Source organism: Zalophus californianus, chromosome X, assembly GCF_009762305.2.
Source record: "Zalophus californianus isolate mZalCal1 chromosome X, mZalCal1.pri.v2, whole genome shotgun sequence".
In the NCBI taxonomy this organism is placed as follows: Eukaryota; Metazoa; Chordata; class Mammalia; order Carnivora; family Otariidae; genus Zalophus; species Zalophus californianus.
The window spans coordinates 94,386,400-94,412,446 of record NC_045612.1 but is presented as its reverse complement, the minus strand read 5'-3'; the positions used below and the strand labels follow the sequence as shown (position 1 = coordinate 94,412,446).

General features: G+C 58.6%; 1 protein-coding gene across 9 annotated transcripts in view; it reads right to left on the bottom strand.

Annotated features, from left to right (window-relative positions):
- The window catches only part of BCOR (BCL6 corepressor), a 45,314-nt gene extending 19,531 nt beyond the window's left edge, over positions 1-25,783 (bottom strand). For 4 of the 9 annotated variants that reach the window (XM_027608171.1, XM_027608176.1, XM_027608175.1 and 1 more), the window contains exons 1-4: positions 24,929-25,717; positions 5,254-5,379; positions 3,833-3,911; positions 67-2,907 (exon numbers count right to left, since the gene is read on the bottom strand). In XM_027608171.1, coding sequence (XP_027463972.1) covers positions 67-2,907; positions 3,833-3,911; positions 5,254-5,339 — 3,006 coding nt within the window. In that variant the 5' untranslated portion in view covers positions 5,340-5,379; positions 24,929-25,717. The other 5 variants (XM_027608172.1, XM_027608173.2, XM_027608179.1 and 2 more) reach the window with 5 other exon arrangements.
- Between the last annotated feature and the right edge of the window lie 264 nt (positions 25,784-26,047).

Sequence of the window (26,047 nt, the reverse complement as noted above, 5' to 3'; positions counted from 1 at the left end):
ACAGAACTGACAACTGGTAAAGTCACTGAAACTCGGGGGGTGGGGTGGGGCGGGGGGGCGGCTCACCTGCAAGGCGCGCTGCTCCCGGCTGAGCTGGCTGGAATCTGCGTACAGTTCGGTAGTGACACATTTGAATCGGTCACCCACGTAACCAGCGGAATTCGCGATTCTCTTGGCCAGCTTCGATGGCTTCGGTTTGAGAACTTTGCCATCAGTGGATTCCGCCTCATCGGCTCCATCTTTGGTATAGGTGGGGGTGACATCCACACTCGGTGGGGCACTGCCCACACAAAACGGTTTGGGATCCTCTTGGGTTTTACCAAAAGTTACAGCCGGGCCATCGCTCCCCAGAGTTGGTTCCAGGAAGGGAGTCGAGACTGGCAGCCCCAGGTTCTCCTTGTTGGTTCCGGCCGGAACGTTCTCCTTGCTTAAGCTGAAGACCGACTGGCCCGGGGCCTGTTTGAAAGCATAAGCTTCGTGGAAATCACTGATGCGCCCCAACTCCTCTCTCAGGGCGACGAAATCGCGGTGCGGCTGCAGGACTGGGTCAGCCGGGGGCTTTGTGGGCTCGGCGCTCGGGCCCACGCTCTCGGCCGCGAAGCCCGGCTTGGCCGCGTTCGCGTCTGCTTTAGCATCTGGCTCCTCCCGGAGCAGGTCAACATACACAAGCTTGTCGCTCTTGACGACAGTTTTCCCTTGATTCCAGCTGGGGCTGGGCTTTAGGTTCTTGTCGGAGGGGACTTCTGGGTGTAGCTTGGTGCTGCTGGCCTCCAGCATCTCGGAAAACCGGTTCCGGAGGGTTGGGTCCTCGTAGCGTCTCTCGTGGGAGCGGGACCTCCTCTCGGGTTTCTCCTCCTTAGTGATCTCTATGGGCGTGTGAGGTATCAACATGGGATGCACCATGCCCAACCCCAGCGCGTCTTGGTAGGTCACAAACTCCGGCCGGCCCGTGGGCAGCCCGTAGGGCAGTCCGGGCTTTGGGGCAAGGTGCCCAGGGAAGAGACTGCCGTTGGGCAGCAACACGGGGTGAGGGTAGACCGGTCCCTTGCCATGTAAGGAGAGGGGACTTATAGCGATGCCCTCGGGCGCCGGGTAAGGGAGGTAACTCCTGGGGTAGGGAATTGGTGGGGACCTAAACGCCTCGTTTGGAGACAGAAAGATGGAGCTTGGTGGGAGGCCGTTCTCGTTTGCTTTGAAGCTCGGCTCCGGGTTGCTGGCTTTGGCGCCCTTGCTGCTGGTGCTGCCGCCGTGCTTGGCAGGAGTGGCCGGGGGCTGGCCCACGTGCTGAATGACGGATGGCGTGGTGTCCATGGAGCTCCTGCTGGTCTTGCAGCCATCCGCGTTGGCATTGGGGGCCGGCGATGCGGAGGCCGGGCGGCCCGCGCTCGAGCCCGAGCCCGAGACGTTCGTGACCACGGCGTCCGTGCCGCCCATGCGGGGACACGATGAACTCCGCGGCTGCGGGATCGCCCAGTCCAAGGCCTTGTTTTTCAGCGGCAGGCTTTTGCCATTGTTCTCTTCGTTGGGGCTCGGCCCGGGCACCACCCAGGACGAGGGAGCTGTGCTAATGATTTCAGATCTATAGATAGCACAGCCGTTTCCGGGAGGAGATAGTGTTTCTTTCGGAATCTCACTTCCAGAGAGCACTAGGCCGCTGCCGGCTCTGCTGTGAACCAGGACCGTGGGAGCCATCTTTTTCATGTGGTCGGCTTTGGACGCGTCCACGTCCACCACTTTCGCAGACAAGTCCAGCGGCTTATCGGTGACGTCTTTGGTGACCGTCTGCTTCTCCAACAGAGGAGGGGAGCCCCCGTCTTTTCTGTCTTGGCCCGCCGCCTTCCGGGCGTGCCCGGGAACCGGCGGGGCGCTCTCGGCCCCTTCCGGGCCCTTAGGGTATTTGCCGTTGGAGAGCCTGGCCGAGGGGAACTCACTGCTGACCGTCAGGTATGGCTTCGACAGGGTGACGGAGGGCGAGGTGGAGATCCTGGCGTAGTGCTTGTGAAATTCGGAGTAGGTGTCCGCGGCGGGCTGGGAGGGAAGGTGGACCCGGGGCGAAGGCCGAGGCGATGGGGGCAGCAGGAGAGCCGTGTCGCCGGGCAGGCCACTGGTGACCGCCTTGGCGGAGGGCACCCTCGGCTGTTTACTGTTCTGGATGTGGGGATAGGCGTGGGAGTCGACGGGGTTCCCGGGACTGACACCCATCTTCCAGGGCAGGCTTTTGTCAGCGCAGTGGACCAGAGGTGGGATGGCCGGGGAGGCCGAAGGTGTCGAGAGCCTCATGGGCGAAGCCAGGGACGACGGGATGTGGGGACTGACGTAGTGAGGCGGCGGCAGGTAGAGAAAGCGCTCCCCGTTGGTGCACACTGGAGAGTACAGCGGCTGGGCCAAGCTGTAGGACTGCTGAGGTAGCAAGGCCTTGTACATGTTCAGTGAATACTTATTTGGCGAGTCGAGGAAAGGGTAGATGGCTGGCGTGGCGCCCTCCATGTAAGGATTGACCCAGGGCAGCCGCAGATAACTAGCACCATTGATGTTGAGAGGGCTCTGTTTGTCGCCGGCAGGCCTGTCCAAGCCCAGTGTTTCTGCTGTGGGTACAGCACTTTTTTGTATTCCGGATGGTGTTTTGTAGATAGCACTGAAGCCATTTGGGGCTTTTCCAGAGACAGCGGAAGCCTCCACCGTCTCGGGGGTGTTCGGTTTGAACTGCATTTCTGGATTTCTCTCGGACGAGAACCCAAGACCACCTAGGGTGCTCGTGGCAGCCTCCCGACCTTTCTCCGAGCCCAGTCCACACAAGCTAGAATAGACGATGTTGCCAGGGACGCGCAGCCCTTCCCGGATCAGGCCAGTGCGGTCCATGCTCAGCGCGGCCAGGCCATCGATCCGATGGGCCGTAGTGGCATCGACCTTTGCAGAAGAAGAACATGGGTGTTACTCGCGGCGCTTCCTCAAAGTGGCAGGGCCCGTCCCGAGGAGAAACCGCCAACTAGTTCAATGTGACATCACCCTCAACATCTGAGCAGAAACGGTTAAAAAGAGAGGCTCCACAGGGTCCCCCGTCCCCTGCCCACTTATCCAAAAGCCTTTGCTGTCTGCCTTCTCACCTCGGTTCAACTAGTATCCTGCAAGCCTGTAAAAGGTTGATCCCTTTAGACCTGGGGCCCATACATTAAATTCAGCCATCTATTAACTCTGGAAAATTCACCTTCTCAGCAAAAATTCTCTGCGCAACAGAGAGGACACCAGCTCCCCTGCTCTCAGCACCACGTGGCCTCATGGGGTACCGACCTGAACCTCCCAGGCCCTTTAGGTTGGGGGGCGGGGTGGTGCTCACTGGGTGGGTGGGTTGGTTGGTTTTTCCCAGAGGTAGGGGAGCATGCTTATTTAACATAAGAAGAAACAATCTTTGGTAGGACGGCAGGGCAGGAGGACTTTAGTGGTCTCATTTCTAAATCAATAAAGAAGGCCATGGGTCAAACTGTGGCTGCGTCTTTTGACTTCCTCTCCCTGCTGTCTGTGTTTCATATTTTACTGGAAAAGGAAACCCTAAAGGTCTACTTGGAGGCTGGAAATTTATCCAGCTCCAGGGAGCACGGAGGTGGCGCGTGGCTTATCAAAGAAAAGGAGGCACCGGTCGCTACGGGACTCGGACATAAATGGCCAACGTGTCAAAAGCAGCGCGGGGGCCAAGCAGAGTTCGGGTGAGGGCCAGGTCTTGCAGAACAAGCATCCCGCTCAGCCCCACCCCCAAAAGCCCCTTTGGTGGCATGCAAATTAATGCACGATGGATTACAGACCACTGATGTTCAGACAGAAGCCATGAGTCTCTTACCACGTTGTGGTTCAAGGGATTTTCTTCCCTCAGTTCCAGTCTGGCCTTTGAAGCGTCACCATCACTTACAGGAATTTTCCTATTTAAAAAGGACACACCAAACTTCGTGAACGCATTCCCCACTTAATCCATCTTTCACAGATCACCCCAGAACAAACCAGTTTCTAATAACTCCCATTTCTCAAACCGCCCTCACCGAACCGTTCCTCCCCAAACGGCCCCGACTGAAAGCTGTCCCCAAGCGGTGCTTCAGCTGGGCTGGGAGAAAACAGAGGAAAGGCAGGGCACCACGGGGACGGGAAATCCCAGATTGGGCCCCAAGCTGGCCGACGCAGGAACGAAGATCCTGCGCCGTTTGTTTTCTCTAGAGAGGCCAAGGAGGCCAATCTGAGCTCTGCCGTCCTAGCAGGCCCTCTGAAAGCTCTATGTGAGGACAGACATCAGGGAGGACGATGGCCAAAGGCCGAAGCGGAGACACAAGGCTGGCGTCTCGGCGCCGGCCGCGCCAGTCACTTCCGTGCTCCTCACGAAGGCAGGCTTTCAAAACTTTTCCCCAAACAAAGTTAGGTCCCGTGTTCTACAAAACTGGTTTCCATGGTGATAATGAAGCCATATTTGAGTGCTTTTATCAGAATGACGGGGGACACACACACACACGATACAAAGGTCCGCTGCTCCAGGCTGCAGAGCGAGCCGCACATCTGTGCCGGGCTGCCGCGGCCGCCCTGGGACTCGTTATCAGACCGCACCGATAGAGAAAGCGCTTGGTGCCAACTTCCAAATCCCCAGGATCAGGTCGCTGACAAGTGGCAGCGGATACCCCGAAGAGCCGCTTCCATCATCTACTGCTCAGCTGCCGCTACCCCACACTCCAAAATTACTGATTAGGGGGCCCGGCGGGGCTGTCGGGCGACTGAAACCGGGAGCCGATGGCCTCGCCGAAGAGGCCGCAGAGGACAGCGAGAAACCCGGGGCTTAAATGAAGTAAGGGGTGGTCGTCTCCCCATTTATTACTGAGCAAACTATTTGTTTTAAAAGCACATCGAATGCCGATCCACCTGGGCCCACACTCCTGACATTTAGAGTTAAAGCAGCATATAGACTGGGATTAATTCTCCTTCATAAATATGAAATAATAAATTAAGGACGAAAGTGCACCGAAAGGCCGCTTTAGGGGCTAATCTTTTAAAGGGCGGCAATGCTTCGCTGAGCCGGGTTGCCTGTTAAAACTGTAAATCAAGGGCCGCCAGCTAGGCGGGAGATCGTTCTCCCCCACCCCTTTTGGGCCCACTGTGGCTGTGAGAAGGTGAGGGGGGCTTCAGCAGGGGCTCTGCTCCGGAGCATGCGGGGCGGGGGTGGGGAGCGGGGGGGGCGGCACCCACCCTTCGCTCCCCAGGCCTCAGCCAGACAGGCACATTCACCTGTCTTCGTTGATCCCACACATGCGGACCCTCTCGCTGTTCATCCAGCTGTGAACGTTCCCATACAGGGGGGTTGCTGAAAGCATGTCGTCTTCTTGGATGGCAGCTTTTCTTCAAGCGTCTAGTCTGTTTAAATAAAAAAAAAAAAAAAAAAAAAAATCCCAGGAGGTTGAATAAAGAGCCAAACAGGGAATCAGAGAGGCCCTCTTTCTAGGCAATGCATACAGAATGCAGAGCCCGGAAGGCAGGTTGTGCTCCATGTTCTACAGATGTCCGGGAGTGAGGGAACACACCTGACCTGAAGGGTACAGGGGCGGCCCGCAACTTCCCAGCAGGCGGGGGGGGGGGGGGGGGGTCAAAGGGCCACACGCCACACCATCCGCCGTCCGAAGTAACCGCACACATCATCACCACCACCCCCGGCCACCCCTGCCTGCCCTCTCCTTTCTCAGCCTTTGGGGAACACATGTGGCAGCATACGGTGCTGCAATCTAGGGGAGCCACACGCTGATTCTTTTGGGGTCTAAGAGGACCAGGGCTGGTGGAAGGCACAAGAGTCCGGTGTGGCAACCCAAACTACCAGGTGTCCCCGGGGCTGTGGTGTGGGCTACTTAACAGATGGAGGGTTACAAAGAGTCGGTGGGCTGGTGAGCCACCCCACCCAGCCCGTGATCAGATGAGGCGCCGAACCCCGGGTGGTTTGGTCTGGGAGCTGCAGAGGGAGGCGGTTAAGTAATTCCATGACGCCTGCTCGCTGGGGACAAGAAATCATTAGTGAGTGCAGAAGTCTTAGCAGCCCAGGCTGCTGGGCTCCGAGCCACTGGCACGCTGGGAGCGGGCAAAAGCCACCCATTTTCCACCTACGGGGAGGGGGAGGCTGCCCCGGGCAGAGGAGGGGAGAGCACCTCTCCCCGCCCTTCCTTACCTTCTCTGCCCACCACCCCCACCCACATCACATTCTAGTTTGCTGCATGAGTGAAGGGTCAGGACAAGCTGCATTTTATTAACAGGATTATCACGGCGCGTGATTTATCCTCGTGCAGGATTTTAATTGCTCTTTGGAGGTTGAGCCGTTTCTTTTGACTGCGCTTCAGCCCATATCCTGCTGTTAAATGCTGGGTTAATAAGTAGGGGAGCCTTTAATGCCTGGGACCGATGGCCCTGGGCAATTCCCTGCGCACAAACACGTTGTCATGTCCCTGGGCCAGGCCGGGCTGGGCTCTCTTTACACGGGACCCAAGGCAGAGTGCGAAATCAGTGGTGTGCAGATCGTCGGGGGAACTTTTCTTTCTCCTCCCTCACACACCCACCCACACAGTTTCCGAAAGCCCAAATGTTCCCTAAGTCGACACATTTCCTTTGTTAGCAGGGAAAAATATGCAAATGCTTGCTTTTACACTTGAGCACAAGGAGCAGACTGCCAGGTCGGTGGGGTTGGAGGCACCAGGTCCAGGGACTCTTTCTGGGAGTAACTGAGGGTGGGGGTGGGGGAGCACCTGAATCCAAAAGCCAGGCTGGTCTATCCTTCCGCAGTTCTTTGTCCTAACTAGGCCTTTTGTCCACCAGTGTCCCTGTCGGCCCCTATACATAGAACACCGTCTGTTAATCAAGAGCCACACACACAGACACGCGGCGCGGAGTTAGAGCCCAACAATGAAGCTGGAGGAGGAGGAGGAGGCAGAAATCTGCAGTTGCAGCAGGCCTGGTGCGATTCCCAGGGAGCGCCTCCTCCAGGAAGCGCCTCCTTCTCTTTCCAATGGGCTAGCCATGGTGCCCCGCAAAGACCACTTGGGGTCTTGAAGAAGGTTCCATGGGGGCTCATGGGCTTCTCTTCTTCCAAACCTACGAATTGAGTTGGGCGGGGGGGGGGGGGGGGGGGGGGGAGGGGAGGCCACCACTAGGGCAGGGACAACCACAAGGCACATTCAAGGGACTGTCCCCTCCCTAACCCCTGCCGCCCCTTCTAACAAAGGGAAGACATTCTGGGTGGCCTGATGTGGAAGGTGGGGCAACATTCCTTGGTGCAGGCGACCTGGTCATCAGCTGCGGCAGTGGGACCTGGGACCCACCACACCAGGCCATCCCGCGCTGCACGCCATGAGGAAATGCAGAAATCACACCGGGAGCAAAAAGGAAAGGACGTGGGAAGGAAAAGGTGTGTGTGTGTGTGTGTGTGTGTGTGTGTGTGTGTGTGTGTGTGTGTGTGTGTGCGCGCGCCCGCCTCTGAGACTTCAAGCTTGTGTGTGTGTGTGTGTGTGTGTGTGTGTGTGTGTGTGTGTGTGTGTGTGTGCGCGCGCCCGCCTCTGAGACTTCAAGCTTCTGCTGTCCCCAAAGTGGCCTCCCCTTCAACAAGCTGCCACCTCCCCACCTCCTTTAGTAGCGGCCTTGTGACAAGGACCTGTGAGCACCTAAGAAACAGGAAGGGTGTGGTCTCCATCATCCTACTTTGCCCCCGCCCAGCCCCCGCAAAAAGGGCTTTTCTTAAGAAGGGGCAGCCTGGACTTGGAGGAAAGGGGAATGTGATGGAGGGTATCTGGGAGCACTGGGTGCTTTCAAAGCTCTCCCCACCCCACCCCCACCTCTCCAGGGCCCCTCCTGTGGACTTTTCAACATTAATGCCACACACTTAGATGACACCCAGCATCAGAATGAGGTGGCTTGGCATGCGCGGGGGTCAGATGGAGTGTTGGGGAGACGGCAGAGGGAGGAGGCTGTACACGAAAAAACAAGGGAGGAGGTACATTGTTGGATCCTGCTGACTACTCTCTCTCTCTCTCTCTCTCTCTCTCTCTCTCACACACACACACACACACACACACACACACACACAATCTTTAGCTGCCCCATGAACTTTTTGTGAACTGTTTAAAAGTGGAGGTCTGTTGAACAAACAGCGGCGCCACCGCCAGCCATAATTTCATTGCAACAAGCTAAAGACTTTTAACTCTTCAGGTTCCTGGCCAAAGATGGGAGCTGAGCGGGAAGGGCCAGTGAGCCATGGCCTTGCCTGTCAGGAGGCCCTTCTCCAGGGTGACAGCCTGCTCGGGAGGAGGCCGGATGCCCGGCAGGAACCCCCAGCAGGAACATCCTGGGCGGTGGCAGAGGCCAGGAGGCCCCGAGGACCTGCCCCCCCCCCCCCGCCCGCCCCGGGATGTGGAGCTAAGGGGACACTGGGGTGAGAAACACAAAGAGACTGAGAGGTGGAGATACAGCGATGTTCATCCCACTCTACTTCTAGAAGGGGCTGTCGAAATAGTGGGGTCTTTTTTTTTTTTTTTTTTTAAACTCTAAGAGAAAGTGCTTCAAAACTGACTTCGCTGACCCTGGGGCCACGGTGGAGAGGACAAATAATGTGATTTAGATGACAAACAGAGCAGGCACTTTGCCACTATGAGAGGCTTGTTTGCCCTTACTTCTCCGCGTGCACCAGCCTCCCCTCCCCGCCCCACTCTTCCACATGTAGGCTAGAAGTGCCAAGATGTGTGAAGTCACTCAAGAAAAGCACTTTACAAGCACCAACCTGTTTCCATGTGAGCTGCTAAGCTACATCCTGGCTACGGGGTTTTAACCCTTTTTCCAGTAGTGGAGAGAAGGGGGCCAAGGAGGCAAGGACAGGGATGGAGAGGGAAGGGGAAGGTGGCCGAGAGAAGAGGTCAGACGGGGAGACTGAGGAGTGTCTGGTTTCTAAAGAACAGACCAGGAATTGGAACGGTTGCCTGCTGGAACACCCAGCTCTGGGGAGAGACCTGGCTTACAAAATGCACCACCACCACCCCGGCCCCCAGAGTGGACTCTGGCTCTCGGACTGGCAGTAACTGAAAGCATAAGAGAACTTGGGTCTCCCTCAACAGACGTGGGCAGTTATCTGCTCTGGAAGCCAAGGGTTATGCTTAGAGTTCTAGGCTTGGCTTGGACACCAGCGAAAGGGCCTGACTGGCAGATAGAGGTCAGAGGGACCAAAATTAGGAGCTGTCATCCCTGAGAAGAGGCACGGCCAAGGGCGCCTGGGTGGCTCAGTTGGTTAAGCGACTGCCTTCGGTTCAGGTCATGATCCCGGAGTCCCGGGATCGAGTCCCACATCGGGCTCCCTGCTCGGCGGGGAGTCTGCTTCTCCCTTTGACCCTCCCCCCTCTCATGCTCTCTCTCTCTCTCTCTCTCTCTCTCTCTCGCATTCTCGCTCTCAAATAAATAAATAAAATCTTAAAAAAAAAAAAAAGAAGCACGGCCAATCCTCTGACAGGACAGGAGGGGCACACAGGCCCCGGAGCAGCACCGGCCACCACCATTCCACGAGGACACCATTGTGCACTGAGGCAAAGGAGAGAGCTGTTTTGTTTTGTTTTTTTTTTTAAATGCTATCTACCCTGGCCGACAACAAACAGCAGGTTGAGAAGGGAAGCCGCAGTGACTGAGAGGCTGGGATGAGCCAGGGGAGGGGAGGCAGCACCAGACCACACTTGGCACCCCTCCTTTCTCTCCACTGGGCTCCTCCTGGCACCAGGCCACTTTTACTGCCTCTGCCCTTGACGTGGTGCTCAGTTCAAGTCTGCACATCACACTTGTCAAGTTCACCGACAAAGTGGAAAGCACCGCCGTCGAACCATCCCAACTCCCACGTGCCACGCAAGCACGAATGGTGACCCTTCCTAGGCTCTCTCTGACCTGGCGCCCCTTGTGCCATCAGGCGGTTACCCAGTCAGCGGCCAAGAAGGCCTGGGCAGGTGTGGGGGCGGGGGAAGCTTCTGGCTCAGAAGGCTGAGCTGGCATCGGGGAGACCAGACCGTCTGCGTGCAGGGCGTGCTGGGGAAGGGGCCTCCCTCGCCGCAGAGCTGGCGTGAACATGGTCACCACCACAGCCTCCCAGCTCCCACCCTCATCCACAGCGTGTCTCCGGGCAGGTGGCCGAACCTCTTCAACCTTGGTCCCCTCATCTGTAAATATTTGGCACCGTGTTTTCCAGAGGATTAAACTGCACTACGGACTTGAGTTTTGCCTGGCGATAGCTAGTACCTGCCACGCTGAACCCCATTAAACAGCATCTGACTCCACCAAGCATGTTGTGTGACAACCCCAGGTCGCCGCATAGCTTCTGTGTGGCAGTGGGAAGGCTGAGGCAGGGACACGGGGGGGGGGGGGGGGGACAGGCCAGGGAGGGGTGACCTTCAGCAGAGCTGCGCGGATTTCATCAAAGCCCAAGCGAAGCCGGTGGGAGCCCTTCCCGGGGCTGCCCCAAGAGCAGACTGAGTGGCACAGCAGCACTTCTCTCCGGTATCAAGAAAGGGAGGGGTGAAGAAGTTCCTATTTTAGGATGGGGGGAAGGGGGGATGTGTGGGGGTAGAAGATGGGAGGAAAACGCTCTCCCGGATGTGCACGGTTGGGGGCGGGTCCTCCTGGGCTGCTTTCCCCCGGGGGGTGTAGCTGCAGGACGCACGGCGAGGGGGACCCCAAGACTGCCCCCCCCCGCGTCCCGACGGGACATGGCCACAGGCTTCCAGGGGTGTGGCTGAGGTTGGTGGCTGGCTCCGTCTACCAGCCCTCCAAGGGTGTTGGCGGCGGGGGGGGGGGGGGGGGTTTGGGAGGAGTGATCCAGCCTGCCCAGGCGCTGTCTCTTGGCACACTCCAAGCCGGGGCCATTGCCTCCGGAGGCGTCCCCACCCACGCCCCAAGTTTTGCATTAGTAACAGACTGAGCTGCGGGGCAGGAGGGGGGAGGGAGTGAGGAGGATGGGAAACTCGCTAGGCCCTGACCTTTTGAGCAACCAGAACCTTCCCTGCCTCCTCCCAGGGCGCCTGGGTCAGAGCAGAGAGCCACTCGGGTCGGTCGGGGGGTGAACTTGGCCCTCGGCGGCCGCGGTGAGGGCGAGCAGGGGAAGGGCGCCCCCTCCCCCGCCTCAGCCCCGAGCGCGATCGGTCGGCAACAAAGGGATTTTCTCTCCCACCACACACACCCGTGCCGCTCCGGGCTCGCCCGCCCCTCCTCGCGGCTCCCCCACACCGAGGTCCCCGCGCGGGGCCGCGCCACGGCACACGCCCACACCCTCGCGACGCGCCCCCGCCCGGCCTTCCAGGAACTCCGGCTCTCTCCGGGAGGCGGCCCGACCTCCCTCCCTCCGCAATCCCTAGTCTCCCGACCCCAGGTAACCCCTCGGGCCCTGCGGCCCGCGCGCTCCTCTGGGGTTCCCCCTTCCCGAGCCCCCGCCGCTGAATCTCTGACAAAAAGGAACTTTGGATGCGCACACGCAGACCCCCTCCTGGCCATCATCCTGGGATCCTTTCCGAGTAGACTGGAGTGTTATTCTCCATAGACGTGCGCCCCCCTCCCCCCCCCCCCGCCCGCAGCAAGCCAAGTGCAGCCAACTGTGAAGTGGGGAAAGATTCAGAGAGGGGAGGCCCCTGCAAGGATGCACCGGGAGAGTGGCTGCCAAACCGGGGGTGGGTCTCTGCCATGCACCACCACCCCAACCCGGGGTCCTCTGTTGGACCAACATGGGACACTTCCCCTTCTCCCCTGACACCGATGCAAGCCACCGCCTCAGGGTTTTGTTCCTTTCACTTTCTTTCACGGTGGTGCCACACACCACCACGTGGGCGAGAGAGGGCCCATTTGGAAGCTGGTGTCCCTCAACAGGAGGCAGCCCAGGACAGGAAAACCTAGGTGGAATGCAATTAATCACCCTTACTACCCCCCCGCCCCCCAAAAAACCCACACCCCCTTGAGGCTAATCCCGACAGAACTGGGTTGCCACTTGGGAGTCTGCACAGCCTTGGGGGCAAATCCAGAATAAACCATCCATATCACAACTCCAGAGGGGGTGTCCATGCACTGCGATCTCCACCAGGATTTTGTAGGAATAAAACGCACTTCATGACCCCCCACCCCACCCCCTGCAATGGAACAAGCTATACCGTAAGGCCATTAACATCAGCTATCGGGAGTACACGGGAGGCACAAAGGAACTTTTTATGCATAAAAGATGCCTAACACACGGGGTCCTGTGATCTGCACCCAGGTTCCTTGGCTGATTGTGTGCTGCCTGGGAGTTCTGGGAGAGCTGGGGGTGAGGGTCAGAGGAGGAGAGGGGCTCCCACTTTCTTGACGAGGAACAAAAGAAACCCCGTGTCTGCTACTCAATCTTGGAACTCGGAACACCCCAAACAAAGCTGCGGAACAACTACGGTATAGATGGGGGCCCGTGAATTTTTGTAGCTGTTCAGAGCTTAATTACTCCTCCTTGATCCGTGGGACTAGACACGACACCGCCAAGGTTAAAATGCCCCGAACAGCGCCGAGCAGATGTGAGCGAGCTGGCAGACGCGCAAATGAGGCCTGCCTCGAAGCACGATAACAAGTGACTAATACATTGCATATCGTTGAAAGAAAATTATTTTTCTCTAATTTGCATTTGCTTGGGGAAAAAAAAAAAAGCCAACCAGAGTCCCTCTTACAAGCACGAGTCTAATCCTGGAAATACAGCCCGGCTGCTTTAAGAGAGCTGGAAGGAGGAGAAAGACTGCCAGTGTTTTGGCGTTACAGGCTTGTTTATCTTTCCGCCTTTCCTCCAAGGCGAAACTCGTTTTGCAAGCAACATTCCTACAGAAAATGGCACACGTCATAAAAAGAGACCAATTTATAGAACTGGCACCGAAGTTCATGTATCACTCCAGAAGCATCTCCCAGCTCCCCACTGGGGAACCCAACTGGATATAGAAGTCCACGTTAAAACTCAGAGAGGGTAGACCTGGGAGGCTGGGGGCAAGGAACTCAATTTGCAGATATCCTGGAGGCTGTACACCCAGGGACCAAAGTCACAGAGAAGGACAAGATACAGAATTAAATCAGCTCTAAATGATCCTCCAAACCGTGAGGGGCGGGGGGCGCAGGGCTGTGAAGGCTCCAGCCTTGGGAGGGGGAGGGGAGCGACTCTGACACCCGTTTGGCCCCAGGACAGCCCAGAAGCAGGCCCAACGTGTCTGGCCATCCTGAACCCACCTGCTTGGGCCAGCCCTACATCTCCAGGCCTGGGCGGGGTGTGTGTGTGGGGGGGGTGACTGCCGCCTCCAACTGCTCTCCCTCCCACCCTGGCGCCTCCCCCCAGTGCCTGGCGGGCGACCAGGACCTCAGAGAAGGCCTGTGGCTGTGGGCATCTAGCTGATCTAAGTCACAGAGTGGGTGGTGCCGTGGGCACACCTCAGGGCCGCACCTTTGCGTCCTACAGCTGAAGGCGAATGTACTCTTGGAAATGGGAAGGCTTGCGAGGGAAGGTTAAGGGGTGTGGGTAATCAAAAGCCAAAGTGCACCCCTTCGCTTCCCCCGCCGCCCCAGTAGACCTCCCCCGCTCTGGGTCCTGAGCCTACACACTTGTGTTTCCAGCCCGGGGAAAGAGTGGTGAGTGCACAGAACACAGTGCCCACCTGTCTCTCTAACTTGTCTCAGTAACAGAGCCACTTCAGAGGGGCAACGAGGGCCACCAGAGCCTCTGCGACTTCCAGAAAGCCTTCGGTTAATAACACACTGTTTCCAACAAGCTTGCTCAGGGCTGCAAGTTACGTTCCCAAATCTTAAAAACCGTGCCTATGAGCCCCTGAGGACTCAGGCCCAGCGATCCTGGCCAAGCCTCTCTGGACAGTGACACTCGGGACCCCGTGGGCCCTCTCCCACCACGTCTGCAGGACTAGACGACACATCACATGCCATCCTGCACCTCCGTGCGGATTCTGGGAGCCTGGGAGCCGTAAAGATGTGTGCTGGGGCGGGGGTGGGGGTGGGGGGGCGGTGCGCAGCGCGGCTGACTTTTCCTCTCATCCGAGGACGCCGTGGCCAGAAAGCAGCGGCCACCTCTGCAGCTCTCCGCGGGCCTGCACAGTGCACGCTTTGTGTAAGCGCAGTGCTGCTCGTGCACCAACAGCTGTCACATTATTTGCACTCGCTGTAAACAGCCTTCACATTCCCCCCTTACCACACAGTTAAAGCCAGACTAACAATCCCCAGTTCGAGATCAAACCAACAACAGCAGCATTGTGTCTGCCTCCACTGCCTTCGCACCAAGCCCAGCAGCTGGCAGGTTTCTCCGGAACAAGGGGACCCCCCTCCCCCCACCCGCCCCCCCCCCCCAGGCTCCAGCCAAGGCTAGCCAAGGCAGCGTGCAGTTTGTCGCGGCTGATTGTAAAAGCGAAAGAGCACAGCCCTGTCGCCGGCATTTCTGTGTGGTTTATCAGCCCTCTCCCAGAGTTTGCCCCTCCTGGTGGCTGGGGGGAGGCACCCCTCCCCCACTTCCTCGGCTGGGAAGAGAGGTGGTTCACGCTCCCGGGGTCGCTTTCTCTGCTCGGCAAAGCCCCCGGGGCTGGGCTTGGGGCTTGGGGTCGGGGCGCAGAGGCCAGGCGGCTCCGCGCTTTCCGCCGCCCGCCGCCTCTGGCGCCTCAAAAATGGCTCAACTCCCTGAATACTTACTGGCCGCCCCACTGATCAAAATGTCTCCTTTATGATTTTTGGTTAAGTCGAACATTTCCATAATCGTCATTATTAGCGCAAATTACACGCCTAATCGGTCCTTAAATAGATTTTAATTAAATAATCATACAAGGCTCATTTTATGACTTAAGAAAGGCATTGCTTTTCGTTACAAACTTTCCACCAGGATATAGACTCAGGACAGCAGACAAATACTTATTCTGTGAAAATCGCCAGTAACTGATGGGCAGAGAGGATCCCGAAATGATAACTGTTTCACCTTCTGGAATCCCAGCAGAGACCAGACATAACCACATCTGTGCAACTTTCCTCTTGAGAAGGGAGAGGGGATTCTCTTCCTCCAAAGGCTCACTTGCGCTGTCTTCTCCGTCTTCTCTTCCGGGCCAGGAGAAAGAAATGCTACTTTTCCTTACCCATCTGCAGAGACTCCTCCAGCTAGCGGGCTCCTTTAAAGACCACTCCTCCCCACCGCCAACCATCCAGTTTTCCCCCTGGTCGGCCGAGAAAGACGGGGCGCAAAGCAGGCAGGGCTCTGCTTGTTAACTGCTGTGTAAAATGCTGTTAATAAAATAATAAATACAAAGGATGGAGGCTGCTGGTTCCATGGCTGTTTTGACTGGAAATGCCTTGGCACTTGTCATGTGTTTATGGGAGGGCAGACAACTCCAGGATTTGCATAGTTTGGACATTTCTGTACTTCATTTATTCTGTCCTAAATGACGTAGGCCTAGAGCTATTTCAAGTTTGCATTTGTACAGAACTGTTGAGTGCCTAAGAGCTTCTCCAATTAGACCACGTTTTAAATCAGACCCAAAGCTGGACCGTCCCTCCTCTCTGACTCGGCCCCTTCTCCACCCTCTGCCTCTGTTGCCGGAGAAAAACAAACAGACCCTCAACAACGACCCCCTGGCCTTGCTCTCCCCACCTTCACCCTTTCTGGAAGCATCTGGGGCAAAGGTTAAGGTGTCTTCAGATTACAGGCAAGGCCCCGGCTCTACGGTGTGGAAATCATGGCAGTCAGGCGCATCCTGGCCATACTCTACCTCTAAAATAGTGAGCTAAGATGCGGGGAAAACTGCTGGCCTGGTAAAACCCACTGTTCACAAAACAATGTCAGCAAAGGCTGGGAGGCATTCTTTAGAGAGGGACCAGGGATTCGTGCCTACTGAAGCTCTTTCAGCACAAAGGCTTTTAGGGGAAGAAGGGAAAAAGAGGGAGGAGGAGGGGAGAGTGGAGGAGAGAAAGGGAGGGCTCCTGTTTCAGAGCAGGCATCCCCTGAGAGTCAAGAACCAAGTGTAGCTTCAATCAAACGCTGACTTCCCCTCTGGGAGTCGAGTAGGAAACCTGATCACAGTAGCTTACTACCGGCCTGGATCCATACAGGTCTGGTTTTCTTCTCATGCTGGTAATTTTTTAAAATACATATCGATATAAAAAAAGAAGCAATCCCTGGCAGACTTTATTGAAAACCACAGTGAGACCTCGTAACATCCGGACTTAATCCCTATCAAACAAACCACAGCACCTCTGGCCTCTGCAGCAGGCCACCCCCTCACCTCTTCCAACCAGGTCTCGCCTCTCCAGCCACTAGTTCCTCTCTCCCCTGAAAGAAGGACGGGCAGGCTTGCCAAAGAGCACCTAGATGCCCGGTTCTGGAATCAATTCCTAGCCATATAATGACCCCACTTGGGGCGGGGGGGAATCCAAGCCCTTTCATATGGAACCCTTTAGAGCGCAGAATGCGAAGAACTGCAACAAAACAAAAGAGGAGCCCATGAAGGCAGACCAGAGGAATATCCTCGGAGGCGAATTTAACCTGCGTCGTTCCCCGGACACTGGCCTAGGCAGGTCTCGGGAGGGCGGGGGGGGGGGGGGGGGGGGGGGGGGGGGCAGTGGGGAACGGAGGCGCAACCTATAGGAACCTGATCAGTCATTCAAAGCAATCCCTAAATCCTCAGGGCCTACTATGTGCCAAGTAGTCTTCTTTGATCCTAAAGGTGGATAATTATTCCCAGTCTTACAAATGAAGAAACTTACTGAGGCTCAGAGGCCATAAATAACTTGCCCCCAAGGTCACACAGCTAGTAAAAATGGGCCACGGTCAAACTCAGTCCTGGAGTTGCGGAGAGGAGCCAATTATTGGTCTAATTGTGCCATTTGAAAGCCCCAAGAATTTCGGAAAGCTTCTTAGCCCTTGTCCTCGAAGGCAGGCTAAGAGGAAAGCGTTGATGTAACATATAACTTAGTCAACAAGGAGACCAGAAACCAGTTTCTCCTACAACCAGTAATCTCTTAGTCCACTTGAAGTCTTTCCCAATTTCCCGAGACTTCCTACACATCTCCCTACCCTGGAATACCCTGGTGTGAGGTCAGGGCTTCCAACAAAGCTCCACTCTCCCTTCCTCCAGGAGCCCAAAATAGGCAGGGGTTGGTGGGTCGCTACTCTCAGGGCCCTGTAATAAAGTGCTGACTCCTGGTACTGGGGCTGGGCCTGCCACCCTAGTTTTGCCACATAAAGCAATAAATCAAATTATCTAGATAGAGCAAAAGCCCTTTGGAAAGAGTGCCTACTCCCTTCCTAGGGTTTTAAAGAAAAACCCCAAGGACCAAAATGGGGTGGGGGAGGAAATTATGAGGGAAGTGCATCCTAAGACGCCAGGCCCTACTGGACTCCCCCACCCCCCGGGGGGGGGAGTTATCCCCACAAAAGGCCAAGCCTTCTGAGACGAGGTAGGGACTGGATTATCTTTCATTTCTCCAACTTCTCATCCCAGAAGCGGCGGTCGGGGCCTAACATCGCCACCCTGCCCATCCCCAATTTCCAGATCTGCCCCAGGCTTTCGGATGCTCCGGGAACTCTCCACACTCGACGACCCAGGCTCACAGGGCCATCTCCCGCTCGGCTCGGTGGCGACCGTGAAGGGCAGGGGCACCGCACGGTCGGCTGCCCCTGCGGGCTTCCCGGGGCCGAGCCCGTGGCTCCTCCAAGAGGCCGGGGCTCCGAATGTGCGAAATGTCTCCAGGAGCGACTGGGCCGGCAAAGGCCTCGGCAGCGGGAGGGATCGAGGCAATGGCGGCGCCGGGTCCTCACCCGACTAGCCAGCCGAACACGCCCCCGCCGCCCGGCCGCCCCTGGCTCCCGGCCAGTGGCTTTCTCTCTCTCTCTCTCTCTCTCTCTCTCTCTCTCTCTCTCTCTTTTTTAAACTTTCCGGCGTTGGCGATCAGGGCAGGGTTTCCAGCCTCCGCCCTCCCCCACCCCTCCCCACCCCCCCGCCCCTAGCTCGGAGCAGGCCCTTCCAAACCTCCGGGGAGGCGACCCCCGCCCCGGCACCGCGAGACAGCGGGCCCGGCAGCCCCCCCACACACACACCTTGAGCCACCTGGAGCCACCTGGAGCGGCGGCTCCCCGAAGCGATCGGCGTCCGGCCGAGCGCGGGGCTGCTGCGTCCGGGGAGGAACTCCGGCAGCCGCCCAACGGTCCCCGCCTGCCCGCGGCGCGCGTGCAGTGCGCCCCACACTCGCGCGCGCTCCGAAAGAACTTACGCAGGGGGAAGGGGTGGGAATGGGGCGGGCAGGGCCGCGGGCTTTTTTTTTAAAACTCTTTAGTTTTAAGAGTTTTGGGTGTCCCTGGCACGATTGCGAGCGCTCGGGTAGAACAATAGAAATAGGGGCTTGCCGGAAATGGTGCAGGAAGACCCCTATAACCCTATAAACCTCTCCTCCCCTTCGCCAGTTACTATTAGCATTAAAAGACCCCAGTGCCTTCAATGCAATGGTGACTGTTTATAACTTTTTCCCGCTGAGTCCCCATACCCTAAACAAGTCCCCCTCCTCACATGAAATCACAAGGGCAAAGATCGCTCCCAAATCTGTGACCTCTGGAAGCTCTCTGGGACTTTCACCTGCTCTGGCCCTGGCACCCCGACCTGACTCACCCCCTCCCCCAGTAGTTTCTCTGGTTTGCACCTAGACAATAAATTTAGTTTAATTTAGCTTCCGGTCTTTAATTTTAGCAGGTCTCCTTTTTGCATGCAAATCAATATGGCAATTACCATCTAAAAGCTCGCCCAGCCCCGGGTCAATGTAAATTGATCATTGTCCGCCTTCCACAAAATAACACCGGGAGTCTGTGGTGCATAATGAGATTATACTGGAAACTGTCTTTTAGATCACAAATTATATTTTATGCTGTCAGGATCTTCTAGCGGACTTCCCCGTTAGTCTAATCACGGGGAGCCGAGCCCGTGGGTGCTGAGCGGGGATGGTTGGCTTGGGGAGACATGGCTCTAAAAATTAACCAAGTGAGGGACCCCCATTTCCGAGACCCTCGACTGAGGACAGGCACAGATGAGCCTGTGGGGGAAAAGGGGACCTTCTACAGAAATATCACGGAAAAGCATCGTTCATTAATTCCCATCCAACACAAAGTCAGATATCCCTTCCAGAGGAACACGTTGGGGGGCGGGGCCGGGCTGGTGGTCGGGGGAAGTCTCGGGCCAAGTGCTCGCGACGAAGGCGGCCGGGCTACCACCGGGGCGGCCCAAGGAGGCTGTCCACTTCTGCCCCCGCAGCTTCTCAACCCCACCGCCGCCACCTAGGCCCCAGCAGCGCGGCCTGCTTTGCAAACAGACGGAATCCTGTGGGCCATACACACTGGCAAAGCAGCTGGGGCGGGCCTTGGCCGGCCTCGGCCTCCCCTCCCCGAACCGTGTGAGCGGGCGGCCGAGGCCTCCGAGCAAGGATAAGGTCCTTTCTCGCCGAGAGCACCGCTCTCCCGCCCCTCTGCGGCCCCCAGGGCACGGGTGTGACCCTGGGGCCTAACAAAGGGCCTTCTGAGCTCCTTTCGGCCTCGGGCTGGCGGGGGGAGGGGTGGGGCCAGCGGGAGGGAGGGGTGGGGCTCGGAGGCCGAAGTGGACCCTCGAGGTCCCCCACCCCGCCCCACCGGGCCTGGCTAGCTCAGCCGGGCCCGGCGCCCTCGAGGAAACCACCGAGGTGGTATTGTCAGGGCTGCCTTGCGCTCCTGAGGACCGTCCCGGTGTTCGGGCGGCACTGCGGCCTGCAAGCCTCCCGCCCAGACCGCGCGGCCCAGCCCTGCCCCGCCCGACCCGGCGCGGGCTCCACCCGAGTGCGGTCTTCCCAATAAAAGCTGGAATTCCCGGCTGGGCTCAGACAAAGAGGGACCGCGGCAAATCGACGCCGCGGGCAAACCAAACCCTAGCCTAGTTTACGTGAGCGTCTGGGGTCGCACAGGCGCCTGCTAATCCACCCTACACAGACCGTCCCCGCAAGGTCTCCTCCAGAAAAGAAAAAGAAAAAAAATTAAAGCATACCAAAATGAAAGCATACCTCCCCTTTATTGCTCCCGGAGGCCGAACTTCGCACTTCTTTCGGTTCTATCTTTATCAGTCCACCAGGCTGACAGCCACATCAGCAAACAGGACTTCAGAGCAGGGCCACCATCTATCTATTCCTCCTGACCTGCTCTTCTTTTTTCTCCACCATCCATCCACTCAAGGTCAAGAACTCAGAATCTCTTAGAGATCCTCCTGCCAACTCCACACATACCCTCTCCCCTGCCCCAGAAGGGAAGAAATTATAACCAGAAGTTCTACTGGTGAGCAAGGGCCATTCACCCTTAGCTAGGCTGCTTTGCCCTCAGTTTCCTTCCAGCCTACGACACAGTTTTTCCCTGCCAGTGAGTGCACGAAGGCGGTTGGGCGGCCCACACTTCCGTGCCCACATTGCTCACCCCCGGCAGGAAAGTCTTCATCCGCCAAGGAGGAGTTTTTGTCATTCAGCCAGTGTATCTAAGCATGGATGTATGCATATGAATGCTTTTTGTGTTTCCAAGTGACCCTCTTCACACCTTTAAATGGGCTTTTGTCTTTGGAACGCACTTACAGAAATTCTGCCCCAGTTTCCAGCTCAACAAAGTCTGGGATTTTTCTCTTGGAATATCACTACAGGTCCCTGTATTTGCATACCCGTGTTTACATTCTTCTCGGCCAGTTCTTTATCTCTTATGTGCCTCTTGTTCCATGTGGGCATCGGAGACCAAGTGTCTTGATTTGTCTCAGCACATGTCACCCAGGCGCACATCTTAATCTGAACATTCCTGTCTAGCTCCTACACCTCCCCACTACTTACATTCTTGCTTTGCCCGTTAATATGTGGCCCATTCCCAGGCTAGACCAACAGGGGTTTGCAGTTTAAATATAACTAGAGGATCCCCTGGACCACAAACCCTAAAAAGAAGAGAATGGGGAAGGAGACAGAGGTGTGTTCACTAATGACTTATTTATATATAGGATAACCCACCCACCAATTTCAACCTCTAGAAAGAACTAGACCACTCTCTGTGAGGTTATGTTTAAATTTTTGGGACAGGCTCAATGTCGACCCCACGTCTGTGCATACGGATGCTCGATCCTGTACACATCCCTAACCAACTCCTGTTTAGAAGCTGTCTCCTTGCACATATCTGATTCTAACTCCCCACAAGTTCATGGTTAAAAGTGCCCTCTATTTATACAGACAACTCAAAGACCTCTTTGCTGTCTCCAACGCATACCTGTACACACTGGCCTGGCATTTCAGTCTCAGGTCTTCCGTCTGCAGCAGTCTTGGTCAGAGGCCCCACCCCACTACAGCTCTGAGCCGACCTTCCCATTACTAGATCGTCTGCACGAATTCTCTCTGGGAGGTCTAGATCTGCATCTCCTAAACCCAGTTCCTTAAGTGAGGGTGCCTACTGTGTGTTCACGCCTCCCTCCCGTTGAGAAGTCCTGGGTCAAACTAGATCATCTAGCAGCTGCGTTTGGTTTGTCGAAGAATCGAGTCCAATGCACCAGGATGTGAGCGTGCAAGCACAGAAGAGAAAGGAAAACCCTAGGCCCAGACTCCCGCCCCGCCCCCCTCCCTCCGGGGGGCTACTCTGCCTCCAGGAATTTCTACAAGGATCTTTGCCCCCACCCCCCCATCGCACTCCCCCACTGCCTCTAAAGGGTTAAGAGAAATCCTCACAGCCTTCCCTCCACCCTGCTCGCAGGGCCCGCAGGCTTGCTCGCTCACTCGCTGCTCACGGGAGTCTGCCGCCGCCTCCGCGGCCCGCCCCCCCCTTCCCGTCCTTCAGCCGGGAGGGAGCCTGCATGCCTGTCTAGACCGATCTATCACAGGCACACCAACAACACCCGCGAGAGCGCGGAGACCCTGCCCAGGTCCCCCTGCTTGCACGGTTCCCGGCGGACAGAACCCGGGGAGCGTGACCGCGCCAGCGGGGTGGGGGTGGGAGCCTACGGGCGCGGGCCGCCCGGAGCGCACCGCGGGTTCTCGCCGGCCCTAGCCCCGGCCCCCGGCGCTCCCGCCAGCCCGGCTCCCGGGGCAGTCACAGCTCTGCGCGCTGGGCAGTCCTATTTTTATCTTGTCTAATCCCAAACTGGGCGGGGAGCACAAGCGTCGTGCTTAGAGAACAAGAGATAGGCGAGGGAGGCGGGGAGGAGCCGCCAGGCAGCGACGCGAGCAGGAGCGAGTTAAAGACACAGTCGAGGCGACCGAGAGCAGGAAGAAAGAGCGGGTTGCGCGGGCCTCGCGGCGCCGCACGCAACGCGCAGCCCGGCGAAGTTACACTCGCCTCTCCGCCGCCCCTTGCTGCCGGTCCCTCCCCACTTCCCAGCCGCGCTCTCCGAAGCCCGGGCCGCGGGGCCCCGGCCTGTGTGGGAGGCAGAGGCCCGGCCGGCCCTGCAAAGGGCTGGGGAGAATCGCTAATGAGCTGTGCGGCCCATTGATCCGGAGAACACTTCCTAATTAACTCTCAGTCACCTACTGGTGACAGCGCCTCAAAGGACAGCGCTGGGGCCGTACGAGCCCCAGCCCCAACCTGCCTGCCGAGTGCCTGGCGCCCGAACCCCGCGCGCTCCCCTAACTACCCCAAGCAATCCTGGCGAGGGGCGGCGGATACCCGCACACTGAAGGCCAGCCTCGCATTAAACCTGGACGGCATATTAATCATCGCCAGCTTCCCCGCCCCCCCCCCCCCGCCAACGTCCCTCCACGCGGTGAAATCGTGCCCAAAATAAACACGAGAACCGACACTGCAAAGCCCAGACCAGATAACAGGTCGGGGGTGGAGTGGGAAGGGTCGAGAAGCAAACGTATTCTCCAAGTGCCCACGTACAGAAGTCTCCGAGGCCGACAATTAAAATGCCTTCCACACAAGCAATTCCGCTGGCAAACCCGAATCCAACACCTCGTAAGGATTGATTTCGGCCCGCGGTGTCCGTTTCCAGTGCCACAGGAAGTGTCAGATGGCTAGAAATACCCAACTCTGTCTGCGTTCGCCACCCACTACCTTCTGGGGTGGGCCATTTCCTCCCTGTTTTCACTTCCAGGCCATTTTTAAGGATTTTTCGACAAGAGGCTACCCCTTGCACCAAATACCACTACCCCTCCCCTCGCCTTCTCCCTCTCAAAAAAAAAAAAAGAAAAGAAAAGAAAAAGAAAAGAAGAAAAAAGAAAAAAACCAGCTAAAATCCTGAGCTGTCTGGTCTAGACACAGACAGACTGAGAATACCTATTTGAAGCGCGCTGGTTTCTTTTTAAGGTTTGTTTTTAAATACACATAACCCTCCCCCCTTCCTTCGCTCTTCAATTCCCCCACCCCCACCCTTCAGACGCCGGCGGCGCGCGCCCTCACGCGCAGGCACTCACAGCCTCTAGCTGGAGATCGCGGACTTTCTGGAAAAGATTCATTAACAGCAAATTAAGCCTCGCCCGGCCTCGGCCTACACGCGGCCAGACTCCGCCGTCTCAGGGACCCGGGGAAGTGCCCACTCGAAAGTGCGAGCGGCGGAAAGCCCGCCGGGACCACGCGTGCCTTGAGCCGCCCTGCTCCGCACACGGCGCCCCAGGGCTCGCTTGGTAAACAGCAGGCGCACGTCGCCGCCGCCCTGAGCCCCCGAGTTGGCGGAGGCTCTGCGGCGCCGCGGCCCGCCTGCTCCGAGCGCGGGCCCCGCGGCGCGGCGGCGCCTCGCCCTCCCCGCCTCTGCCGAGGATCGCGCCCGGGTGCGCAAGTTCCTCTTCGCCCTCAGCCTCTGCGCCGCACGCCCTCCGAGTGAGACCAACTTCCTCCGGCCGCAGACACGCACACGCCCAAACAGCTTCCCCACCAGACTGCCCGCTGCCCAGTGGAGGGCCCAGGTCTCGGCCCCCCCCTCCCACCGCCCGCGCCTCCCTTCCCGCCGCCGCCCCCGCCTCCGCACATTCCCCCCCCCGCCCCCGGGGGCTCACAACTTAAAACCTACCCGCAACGACGGGGAGGGCGTGGGGGAGGGAGGGAGCCGCGGATTATAATTTCAGAAGAACATTTAAAAAAAACAAAGCGTCTGACCTGGCTGGCGGGCGGGCGGGCCGAGTCGGGACCCCTCGCTCGGCTCGATTTCCTAGTAGTTTCTTTTCTTTCTTTCTTTCTTTTTTTTTTAAATCCACGTGATTCGCGCTTTGGGACAAGCCAAGAAAAAACCCGGGACTCCCCTCCCGAGTTGCGCGGCGGCGGCGGCGGCAGGTCGAGCTCGGCTCGGCCCGGGGCGCCCGCCACACACCCTCGCGCACGCACACGCCGTCGTTCCACTAGGAGGAACGACCGGCCCCTGGAGAGGCGAGATGAGGCGGCGGCGGCTGGGGGTTTTTACAGTTCTTTCCCGAGTCGAAAAAGAAAGCAGACGGGAACCCGCCGCCCTCCCCTTCCTGCTCGCGAGCTAACGCCGAGCCGAGCTTCCCAGCTTCCAGCCCAGCCGCCCCCCCCCGCCCCGCGCCCGACTCGCGGCGCTCAGCGGCGACCGCGCTCCCGCGCACAGACACACACAGGCTGCAAACTTCCACTCCGCGAACTCCCTGCTCTCCTCCCAGCCCCCGGGGAGGCGGCAGGCCCCTCGCCGCGTCCCTCCCTCCCCGGTGCCCACGCGGGGCCGCTTAGGCTGGCTGCATTTTTAATAACTTACAGCTAGGAGATAAAAACGAAAGCGAGCCAAGCAGCCAAAGGGAAGCGCGAGGCGAAAGCTTCGAGCTCCACGGGGTACGCGAGAGAGTCGGAGGAGCAACCCGCTGCGGGCGGGGGCCCCGAGGGAGGGGGTCGACTGCAGCCCGCGACGCGCCCGCCCGCCTGCCCGCCGCTCGCGCGGCCTCCCCGGGGAAAGGTGTTCCGAGCACTGACCTGAAATCCCCGGCCGGGGAGTAAGCAGGGAGCCTGCGATCCGGCGCTTTGAAGTTTTTCTCTCCCCCCCCAACCCCCGAGCAGAGTCGAGGCGGCGAGGAGGAGCGAGGGGCGGATGGCTGGGTGGGGAGAGGTGTGCGGGGTTGGAGGAAAGTGGGGTGGCGACGTTAGCGAGCGGAGAAGGAGCCGGGCCGGGGAAGCGCGGCGAGCAGCAAAGTTTGCCGTCCCCGGCTGCCCGCAGCCCGCTCGCGGTGCCGCGCTCGCTGGTCTCCCTCGCCGTCTGCTGCCAGCCGGCTGCCCTCGGGGTCGGCCCCGCGGAGGGGTGGGCTCTGGGCCGGGTGGGGGCGGGGCGGGGCGGGCTCAAAGCCTCCGGGCAGGTGGCGACGGCCCCGCGCGATCCTCCGGGCTCCCGGGGCTGGGCCGGGCTCGGCCGGGCTCAGCAGATCCCGCGCCGCCGCTGCTGCCGCCCGCGCTCGGGCAGGAGCCCCAGCGCCATGTTGACGGATCGCCGCGAGCGCCCGCTCGGGCTGGGTGTATGTGAGTGTATGTGTGTGTGTGTGTGTGTGTGTGTGTGTGTGTGTGCGCGCGCGCGCGCGCGTGTGTGTGAGTGAGTGTGTTGGCCAAGTCGTCCCTGCGCGGCGACAGCGCGGCTTGGGCTCCCCGCCCGGCGGCTCGCGGGCTCCCCCTCCGCCGCCGCCCGCCTCGCTCCCGCTCTCGGTCGCGGTCTGGGCTCCGGCGCGTCTCCCCCGCAGCCGCCGAGCTCGGCCCGCGTTCAGCGAGGAGCGTAGCTCTTCCTCACCTTGCCGCTGGGAGCCCGAGCTCCGTCTGCCGCCGCACGCCGCGATCCCAACGCGTCCCCCTCCCCGGTTCCCTCCTCTTCCTCCTCCCCCTCCCTCCGCCCGCCCGCCCGCCCGCCCTCCCTCCCTCCCTCCCAGCAGCCGCCTCCCCTCCCCCCGCAGGCGCTGCGCTCGGGCGACAGCCGCCCGCCCGCCGCCGCCGCCTCCAGCTCTCGCAAGTTTGAGCTCCCCCAGCCTCCGCTCACCCTCCGCTGCGGCGCCTCGGCGGTGGGGTTGCGGAGGGGTGATTCCCCAGGAAAGGTTTGCCCCGAGTTTCCCCAGC